Source organism: Olea europaea, unplaced genomic scaffold (assembly GCF_002742605.1).
Source record: "Olea europaea var. sylvestris unplaced genomic scaffold, O_europaea_v1 scaffold1388, whole genome shotgun sequence".
Taxonomy (NCBI): domain Eukaryota; kingdom Viridiplantae; phylum Streptophyta; class Magnoliopsida; order Lamiales; family Oleaceae; genus Olea; species Olea europaea.
This window is the reverse complement of record NW_019231398.1, coordinates 87944-99104: the sequence shown is the minus strand read 5'-3', so window position 1 is coordinate 99104 and position 11161 is coordinate 87944. Positions and strand designations below refer to the sequence as shown.

At 33.2% G+C, this 11161-nt stretch overlaps 2 protein-coding genes across 2 annotated transcripts; one reads left to right on the top strand and one right to left on the bottom strand.

Annotated features, from left to right (window-relative positions):
• Nucleotides 1–157: 157 nt before the first annotated feature.
• Nucleotides 158–1310, bottom strand: LOC111375546 (PRA1 family protein F3-like). Its single transcript, XM_022998385.1, has one exon. The coding sequence runs from the start codon at nt 897–899 to the stop codon at nt 321–323; it is 579 nt and encodes a 192-aa protein (XP_022854153.1). The 5' UTR covers nt 900–1310; the 3' UTR covers nt 158–320.
• A 5865-nt stretch (nt 1311–7175) lies between these two features.
• LOC111375544 (probable WRKY transcription factor 21) lies at nt 7176–9705 on the top strand. Its single transcript, XM_022998382.1, has 3 exons — nt 7176–8428; nt 8544–8669; nt 9206–9705. The coding sequence occupies exons 1-3, from the start codon at nt 7686–7688 to the stop codon at nt 9348–9350; spliced, it is 1014 nt and encodes a 337-aa protein (XP_022854150.1). The 5' UTR covers nt 7176–7685; the 3' UTR covers nt 9351–9705.
• Nucleotides 9706–11161: the final 1456 nt, after the last annotated feature.

Genomic DNA, 11161 nt, shown 5'->3' with positions numbered 1-11161 from the left:
GAATGGTACTTTTTCAAGTATATATGGACATGTGGATAAAAATGATGTTTGACCTACTTATAAACTTGAAAAAACACCAAATCGATTGTGCTTCAAGGTGAAATAAGACTGCAAGGTTGATTACATTTGCTATGTTTAAAAGCATAAACAAAAAGGAAAAGGTAATAAAAACATAATCATATGACTATTCAAAACACAAAATTTTACAGTAAAAAAGTGATGATATCCAATCTTCAATTCCCTTGCAACAAAAACTTGCAATTCTAGCCACAATTTTCATCCATTTTGTAATACTATAAATCTCTAATGCTAAAGTTTGTTCAGACTACTGTGTAAGTGGATCCAACAACAGAGAGCAATCCGCCATCGGCAACTTCATCTTCATCCAAGAACAAATCCTCCGTAGCCCTAAATCCTGCGTGCAGAACCAAAATCACCAATCCAATCAAAATTGACACCAGAATATTCAGCCAAACGCCAGTGAAAATCAAGCACACAATCGTCACAATTCCGAGCACGATCGAAACCACGCGATCATCCAACATACGATTGAACAGCTCAATCGGCTCCTCGCGAAAGAAGTAGAGGAGAAACCAGAAGACGAACACTACTAGGAACACAATCATGGAAATTGGGTGCCATAACAGGCTGAGGAAAAGTATGAAAAGCATTATCATTGCGTAGTTTACACGGAAGTAATTAAAATTGCGCTTGAAACGCGAGGTGAATTCGCTGACGCTGTAAGGGATGGTGTAGGAGGCCGGATGGGAGAAGAGCTCGCGCCACGGCCGACTTGTGGCGTAGATCAATTGCATCCGTGATTTGGCGCGAATAAAGACTCCCCCTTCGGCGGTTGCGCTGCCGTAGTCCGTCGGCAGAGAACTGTACCCGGTCGACATTTTAATATTTATTTTATCTTGAACTCGAAAATACGAACCCTAAAAGAGAGAGGAAGAGTGGTGCTAGTTTTCGTTTCGTCAGTAGCTGCCCATTTATCGGAGGTGATGTTACGGCGCCGTTTCCGGAGAATTTGTGCTTTGCAAACGTGTGCACGACGAGGCACTCAACTTTTTCTAGCTTCGAACTCAAGAAAAACAAAGAAAAATGTTTTAAGATATTTTAAGAGCGGAAATAGCAACGAAGGTCCTCAACATTTCATACAACAAGCATTGGGTCCCCGAACTATCAAAAGGAGCAATATCCCCAGAGAAAGGCATGGATGAAGCAACTGGTGTTATAAGTCCCATGTGAATTGTTGTGAAATAAACGGTGTACAACGTTACGATAGGAAGGTTACCGTTTGGTTTGCTGGATTGAATTATTCCATCGAAATATGTATATGTTGGTCTATAGTATACAACAAACTAATGATGATTCCCAAAGAATTTTCAGCTCATTTACATGGAACGATTGCTAGATATACTGAAATATCTTTTCTGCGTCTTTTCATTGATTCGGATATTTAGGATTGAATATGTAACAATATTAAATCCACACAATGACGATTAACTGGTGCAGACCAATTTTGGTGAATAAATAAAAGAAATGAAACGATGATTTCACAAATGGCATCAAGCTTGGGTATCCTTTAAGGGGACTTTTGACGGTAGATTGGGTCGATAGGGGCACAAGAATAGTCAGAGGAGATATTCCAAGATCCCGAGATGGGTGAGTGATAGAGTGCTCTTATCGAAATTTTTGAAATCGTCTACTTGTTATGTGGAGAATTTGCAAAACCCAATTGTCATGGAGAATAATATCAATTTTTCAGCATTTTGACAATAGAATTTGGAAAAGATATTAACGAACAGATTCTAACAATATAAAAAATGATATGCAACGTCCTCAAAGAGTGGCTTTATCGTGTGGAGTAAAATAATACTATTTTCATGATGTCGTGCATCTTTTCCATACTCGTTATATGTTACCTTTTTTGATACTCAAAAAAGTTGAACCCCAACCTTGAGAGCCTCCCGCCCCTAAAACTTTGTGAGGAAGGTAAATCGCGAGATGTGTTCCATCAGGTTAGGAAACAAGAGCTGTATATACACAGCGCCTAGAAGGAATCCAATTCCATGTCTTAGAAATCGAACCTCCATATTGCAGCTGCCAGCAAGGTGTGAGATAACTTCACTCCTATCATTTACACCACTAAACTATGCTCTGGGGGCTACCTTTTTGATACTCTTGAAAGCTTATTGCTGAGGAAGAAGATTTGGATGAGAAAACAGCGTTACTATTCATCATTTGAACTATTAACATACATTTGTAGTATTGTTATTGTGTTTAAGAATTTTGGTGTTACGAGAAAAATTTCTTTCCAAGAAAACATACAAAAAGCTATTCTTCTTCATTTGATGTTGATTGTTCTTGAAACAGACTTCATATTTACCAATTAATTTGTTGGATAAGCTAATATTTTGTAGTGTGTCAAATCTCTCAAGGACAACATTGTGGGAGACAACAGACATACAAGAATGGCTTATAAATTTTGTAAATTAATTTGGTATAGATTCTTTAAAATTTATCTTTAACTACATATTCTTTTCAATAAAATAAATTTAAATGTGAATCTATAACTTTTTCCTATTTTTATAACAATACATTCTCCAAAAGTGCCCCTTTTTCATTAAGTTTATTCTAAAAAATCTACACCAAACATAGCCTTATATTTTAACTTTTATAACATCGCAATCTTAAAATATCATCTCTTTATGGGATCTCGAATTTCAATTTTGCTTTTTATGTGCTTTTTTAATATAAAAAAGGTCAAGTTTTCATATCCATGTGCCTCAAAAGTATAATAAAATTCTCCCTCTTCTTGCTCTCAATATGCATTTTGAAACTTTTTCAAAGAAAAGTTCATAATGCATGTTAAACTAGCTAAGCTTAAAAATGTTAGGACGTGGAACCGTTTTCTACTAATTTTAAGGATAACTCTTAATTTATTATTATGACCCGTAAAGAGAACTTACAAATAAATAGAATTTTTAATCTTAGCCAAACATAATTGGCTCAAGGAAAAGGTTGTCATTAGCACCAAATGCAGGAGAAAACATCATCTCTAACCTTGCATCAAAATTTGAGGTAAGTTTGCATCATTTTACATAAAATCTAGCACAAAATTAAAAATCATCTCCAACTATTACACCAAATGAACAGTGTTAAATCATTTTTTTCATTTAATAATTCATTTATTTGAAATTATTCATTTATTTATTTTACAAATACACATAATTACGTTAAATAATACTAGAGTAATGTATGTATATGGTCGTTGTAATACATTTCGTGTTAACTTTAAATAATCGTGTTTTTTATATTTTAATTTTTTTTTTAGTCTTATTTTAATTAATAATTAATTATTATTTTTTACATTATTAAAATTTATTTTAAAATCAAATAACAACAACAACAACAACTTGTATTAAAAAAGATATAACACTTGTGACACAAATACCTTCCATCAGTTAGTTTGACAAATGAAAAAAAAAAAAGGGGTAAATTTGACTCTGCACCATTTTGCACCAAAATGGCGCAAACTTTGGTACGACATTGGCGAGTTTTTGCACCAAATTTTGGTGCATTTTGATGTTTTGGTGTTTCCTTTGTAGATTAATCTTCCAATATGTTTAATTTTTTATTGTCTTTAATGAAATGTATTAAACAATCCAAATACATTGTCCAGTTTTAACTAATGACTCACAATGATTTAATGAATAACAAACCGTTTTCATAGTTAGATACTGATTGTATGGCTATAATGAAAGATTAAAAATCAATTTTCTCGATTTTTAAAGCTTGTGAGTCGAGGACTTCGTTATGTTAATCATGTCATTTTCCCCAGTGTTAAAATGAAATTATATAAAAAATGTAAATTAAAGAACCGCCTAAAATAATTTCATCACAATTAGTCTAGAGCTCTTCATCCATGACTTAGTATATGTTCGATAAAGTTTTATTAGGTCATATGTTGTGACTTGTAAAAATATATAAATAATACATAAAACATTATAATACGTATAAAACATTTGGATATAGATAGAGTTAAATAAACTTTATCAAACATGATCTTAATTTCATACTAATCTATAACAATTACATATGGCGAGTGAGAAAGAGAAGCATACATATTTTTCATGTAGAAAGATAAAAAAAAGTCTATTTATTTAGCCCCTGTTTGATTTTCATTTTTTTATGGGAAAAATTCAAAAGCCAGGTGTTAAATATGACAAATTCAATTTTCAAGTGTCAAGTTTCAAAATACAAAACTCAAATATTAGCTAATTAATAACTTTTTTTATCGGTCAAATATTGTTAAATTAATTGGCCACAGATTATTTCGAGATCACAAATAAATTTTTTTATAGGTCACAATTTATTTTATTGGTCACAAATCAAAAAAATGAAATAAAAATATGTGTCACAGTTTATTATTGGTCACAGATTTTCAAATTTTTTTATCACAAATTATCGAATTTTAAGGTCACAGTTTAAAAGTTAGTCATAAAAAACTAAATCATTGGTCACATACACTAAACACCCCACCATCGATCTCGATCCACCCCAATATTTGGTCACAAATCAACCAGATAGTTGGTCACATTCCCTGTCTCACCCCGTCCCCGCCACAACACTACCGCGACCACTGCCACATAGCTGCCGCCTGCACAACACCACTAGAACCATCGTTGACAACAAAAATGACCATAACCTCACGACAGGTGATCTTCCGATGGTGACATCGTTGTGTAGGTGATTCAACATCCCAAACTGTCAGATCCACCACAAAAAATAGTCACCACCACCACCACACAAAAGACCATCTATAAAATAATTAATAATTTCCATATGTAAACCTCGTCAATTATATTAAAAAAATGACAACATAAAATTTAAAAAGCAAAAAGAAAAAAAAAAAAAAAAAAGAACAAGCAGAGTCGCGGGCAACGGCGTTCACAGCACCGCCATCTTCGGTAATAGATGGAGTGCCTCGGTGAGAAGGGAAAATGTGCGGCAGCGCACAAACCTACACAAATTAGAGAAGATTTCAGCTGTCACTTCATGTACAAATCGCTGCCGTTGCACTTCCACTCGTTGTGGCTCCGATCTCTTCATTACCAGCAGCATCGCGGTAATGCTTACGTGGTAGCGACGGTAAGTACTCCGACGACGATGACGGACAGAGATGAGGATATGTGAGAGAGAGAGAGAGTGAGAGAGAGAGGAAGAAGATGAAGAGTGAGTGAATGAGAAGAATGAAATGATAGGGTTTGTAATTAAATTGTATGAAAATATTTAATATTTGATTATTTTGTTAATACTTAATTTGTGAATAATGGAACTTCGACTCTGATTTTTGAATTGTAATAGTTAAACAACTAATATTATGTAATTTCCTCTTTTTTCAAATTCTTTTTTTCTACCGAATTATTTTTAACCACAATTCACATAATAAAATATTTTGCATGTAAATCTAAATTTTTTTCCTACTTTTTAACCATACTTTCTCTTAAATTTTTTTTTTTTTTTTTTTTTTTTTTTTTTTTTTTTTTTTTTTTTTTTTTTTTGATTTATTTTTTAAAAAAAAAAAAAAAAAAAAAAAAAAAAAAGGGGGAATGGCCCCAAGACAAGGGTTTAGTTCTAATTTCTTGAACTTATTCTATATGCTCACTTGGATGGAGATTTACTCCAAGTTAAGAAATCGTATATTCCTCTGCTGCAATGACTTCTGAATTCTCTCTTAGCTCCTCGAGAATCCATTTTACGCTATTACACCACTGGATCTCGTTTTAAGTGAAAATATTTTATTTTGTGTATTTTTCTCAAGTCAACATATTTTCCTAACAAGTGGACCCCAGGGGTTCGTCACCTGAAATTGTTTGAAAACTATTTTTTTCACCCTCACCTTCAATCACACTCACATAATAAAATATTATACATGTAAGTTCGAAATTTTTTTCAACTTTCTAACGCACATTTTTCTAAAAATCACTATTCAAAACATTTTTTTGACCAAATAATAACCATCAGACAGAGGCTTAGTCCTATCGAATAATGCTATGTAGATTCATCCATTTAAGTGATACCAATGTCATTAAATGAAATATAAAATCAAATGAGTTTAATTGAGTTTAGTTTACGAGTAATGCTATTTGCAGTCCCTAATTGTATTATATAGCATACATGCGACAGTTAGTGATTTGATACATTAATATTATAGTTTTTTATTATCTTATACAACAAATCACTAATCGCTACATGTGTATCATATAGGACGACTGCGATAGTGAATGATTGCAAATAACATTATTCTTATTATATACATCACTAGTTAAAATCCCCCACCAAAAAAGAAAAAAAAATCAATGAAAAGATTTATGTAATAAATATTATATTATTTAATGTAGTGTAGTGGTTAGACTAAGTCGTAATTAGATGCTCTTTGAAAGCAAAAGAACAAGACAAGAGTCCGATATTGTAATTAGCGGATGCTAATGCAAAATTGAGGCCCCGTTTGTAGTCATTTTTTTTTTCAAAATGTATTTTTCTCTCTCTTCTTTTTAACCACACATTCTTCATTAAAATAATATTACATACAAATAAAAAAAAATTCTTATTTTTCAATCACACATTTCACATCAATTTACTATTCAAAAATGTATTTTTACATAAAAGTGCCTATCAAATACCCCATAAATTATTTTTAAGTGTATCGAATTTATTTGACAGAATTAATACAGAATTACAATTGTTTTTGACAACCGCCAATCACAGGGACATATCTTGACAACTGTTTCCATGTATTAATTCTGTAAAATAAATTCTACAAGTGTAGCATCTCCATGCAAAAATAAGCAAATTTTAATACGAATAAAACTCGAAGTACCAAATTTATTTTAACAAAATGTGTACCGATGCTCATGTGACAAAATGCATTTTGGACTATTTTCTTTCTCTTTTTACCATCTTCCAACGATGTCATTCCATATGTTGTCTATAAAGATTTTTTATTAAAAAAATTTATATTGTAGCATGATTCTTTTTAATATTAAGATGTGCAAAGATGTTTGCAAAAAAAGCAGAAAGAATAACAAAGTCAAAAGTAGGTCCCGCTTTGAAATATGTTACATAGACGGCAGTTTCGCTGCTGGTAGGCAGGTTAATTTTTAATGCGCATTCCACCCAAAGTACTTTCGCTCTCTAATAATTTGCATGTTTGTATTTGTTTGTGTATGTGAATTTTCCGCTAAGGGAAAGCAAAGTCTTATCTTTCACACTTGTCTTCTCTCTCTCTTATGGAGATTGAAAGAATCTAGGGTTTGATAGCAACTGAGAAGTCCAAATAGAGGTCCGTTTGAGACTTTTTTTTTTCCTTACTTTTGTTCTTTTGCGTGTTGAATTTTCTTCCCTTTTCAAATTCAAGTTTAGCATTTGATTTTACATGGGTTTTTCTTGTGTTGATTGATCCTTGCATCGCCCTATTGAATATCATGATCTTATGTTTGCTTGAATATCTTTGCTAAAATGGGGGTTTCAAGTTGGTTTTTATTTTTATGGACAGTTGAAGATGTAATGAACCAGTAAAGTACTTGAATTTGATGTTTTTGGGTATTGGGAATTCTGGGTTTTTAGCTTTTCTAGTTGACATTTTTAGCTTTTTTGTGGGGGGTTGATTGTGTAAAATGGAGGAGGTTAAAAAGGCAAATATTGCAGCTGTGGAGAGTTGCCATAGAGTGCTTAGTCTTTTGTCTCAAAAACTCCAGGATCAGAATCAGTTTAGGAATTTAGTTGAGCAAACCGGGGAGGCTGTAAATAAGTTCAAGAAAGTTGTTTCTCTTCTTAATTCTAGTTGTGGTCATGCTAGAGTGAGGAAAGTCAAGAAAAATCAAGCCCCTTTCCCCCAAAACTTATTTCTAGAAAATCCAATACTTAAAATAGATGATCAATCTAAACGTCTTAAGATCCCTCAAATCAATTCCATTGATACGAACCCTATTCAAGAAAACCAAGAAACAGGATCCAATATCAGGAGTGTTCTCACATCGGGAAACCCTTCTTCAGAATCGAGCTCATGTGGGAAAACCGCTCTTCAACTCGCTCAACAAACACCAATACCGAGTTATCATTTTCTCCATCTTCAGCAGCAAAAGTTGAAACAGCAAGTTGAAATGATGTATCGGCGTTGTAATAGTGGCATTAGTCTGAATTTTGATAGCTCGACCTGCACACCAACTAGGTCCTTTATATCTTCATTGAGTATGGATGGGAGTGTGGCTAATTTTGATGGAAATGCCTTTCATTTAATTGGGGCAGCTCGATCAGCAGATCAAAGCTCATACCCACACAAGAGAATGTGCTTGGGAAAGGGAGAGGATGGAAGTGTGAAATGTGGAAGCAGTGGCAGATGCCACTGCTCAAAGAAGAGGTGCTTATTTTTAGCTTTTACCATTTCTGATCCACAATATCATTGCTCTACAGAGTATATCTCACAAATGCTTCTTTTTCATTGGCTTCTTTTATTTTTTACTAATATCTGACAGGAAGCACAGGGTGAAAAGAACAATAAAAGTACCTGCAATAAGCAACAAGCTAGCAGATATACCCCCGGACGAGTATTCCTGGAGAAAGTATGGCCAGAAGCCAATTAAAGGTTCTCCTCATCCCAGGTATCGCTGACCTACTCTGAGCTCAAACTTGCCACAAATTACTTGTAATAATCGCCTTGACTAATATCTTATATGAGACGCTAGATATTTGCAATTCAAAAGTTGAACTAGCCACTGTTGAGATATTTGGTCATAAGTTTTTACGTTTGTTCTATTACTTGCAAGTATATGATTTTGTTTCTTCTATTGTCTAAAGTTTTCTTGGGGTCAGCTGCGTGTGCGGTTGGGTTGAATCAAATTCATGGAGGATTTTGACTCATTTCATTTGCAACAAAAAGGATTCTTGTCATTTTTAGCACTGTCACGGGCTTAGCATTTTTGTCAGCTGTGCCAAGCATAGCGCGGTCTTAACATTGCTAAGTTCCTGCCTCTTGCCAGAACATGTTATGTCAGCCTTATTTTACCCATGAATTTAACCTCTTTCCTAATTATCTATGGTGCCCAGCACTGCATTTTGGAATTTCTAGTTCTTATTTGGTTTAAGAAAGCTCGAACTTCTTAAATGGTTGCACTGAGTGCATCTTTCATTTGTGCAGAGGATACTATAAATGCAGTAGCATAAGAGGGTGTCCTGCAAGGAAACATGTGGAGAGATGCTTGGAAGAACCTTCAATGCTAATAGTCACTTACGAAGGTGAACACAACCATCCGGGGTTACCATCACAGGTTGCAAACACGTGAATCTTTGAAGCTACCTAGACATTTGTGAGACAAAATCTGGTTTAGATAGGAGAGTTATTTAGAATTTGGAGGTTGCTGGTTGTAAAGAAACCCATGATCTTAAATGACCTTTTAGGGCTTTTTGTGATTGTGTTTAGGTATGGATTTTCACCTTTTGATTTATTAGGTTCATTGATGCTTGCAGCTTGCCCGTGTCGTGAGCGCATTCGTAGGTAGATTACTAGCCTTAGAAAATGTCCTGACCTCAGCTTTATGTAAACATCCTGGTCGGATGATCAACTGGATAGATTAGATTTGTCTTGGTAAGATTTTGATATGGTTATATTTTATTAGAAGCTTCCTCTGATTAATGTTCTTTACAAGGGTAAATTTCTCTGCTTTCATCTTCTCCTGCTTGTCTCATCTACTAACTCTTCAACGCCCCTCCCTCTCTCCTGTTCCATAAGATGGATTCTTGTTCAACTTGGAAATTTGGTGACAGAATACTGTCAATTCGATGTTTAAAATAGTCTAACTAGGTCGAAAAAATTTGAAAATTAATCAATCTGTTCATTAGAATTCTTGTCTTTGTTAGAACAACTGAATCGTTACACCGTTTGCAGGTAAGTACAATTTCAAGTGAATTTTGTAAATGTATTTTCGCTTTAGAAATTTATACATATATTAAGTTGCCCTAGTATTTTTTGATAAATATAGAAGGTATTAGAACAAACCTTTATTATGGGTCACAACATCTCAGATATTTTTAATGATCATGTTTAACAATTTAGATAGCATTTGTACATTTTTAGAGAGAATGTTTCAAGTATTCCAACACGCTCTATCTAACTCAAAAAACAATTATTATTATTATTATTATTATTATTATTATTATTATTATTTATTTTCACTAAATTCCCCCTAAATTATTAAATTATTTTTCGTTGAAAATTGAAATATTTTTAATGCATTTAATTTTAGAGTTTTAATATTCAAATTCATTCTCTATTTTAAAATGTCAATTCAAGAATCTTTTGAAACATAATTTAAGGATTGACTCTTTGAAATAGAGATGATCTTGCATTTGAGAGTAATACTATTGATAGTCAAGACTATTGATGATCGTCTCATATAGCGTACACATGACAGTTTGTTACGTAAAACGACTATCGATAATTTTTACCATGTTTAAAGAGCCTATTGAAGATAATCTTATCGTTGAGAGAAAATAAAGAATCTTGGGTCTAACAGATATTATAATTCTATTATTTGTTATAGTAGTACAATTTTGCAGTAGCAATAGCAATCGTAGCACCAGGTGCAAGTAGCTCTCGCAATAAACTATTGTGAAGGCAAGAGATGAACATAAACGACATTATGTCAAGCGAATAACACCAAATTAAATGTCACATTGTGCAATTTAGCAATATTTAGATTTCGTAGAAAACTTGCTTAACTTGTATGCGTATCTCAATATGCAACTAACAAAATTCACTATTTAAATTGACGATACAATTTTATTTACACCAAACATAGAACAGAGAACAAAACTTTCTAATATATTGCAAAACCGAAGAAGTGATTAGAAGACAAAATTTCCTACCACGTGGAATGATTTGTACCTGGTGATCCTTGCTTGATCCCTCCATCTAGTGTGTCAGAAATCAAGAAACCAATTTCCGCGAATGGCTACAAAAAGGAAGTACAAAGACAGTTTATGAATATATTTACTGTTTTTTTAATCTTGAGCAATTTCTGAGAAATAATATCATCATAAGGAAGAGGCAATTCAACGTTTGCTTGTACAAGGAAAGGAAAGATAAAGAAAACGT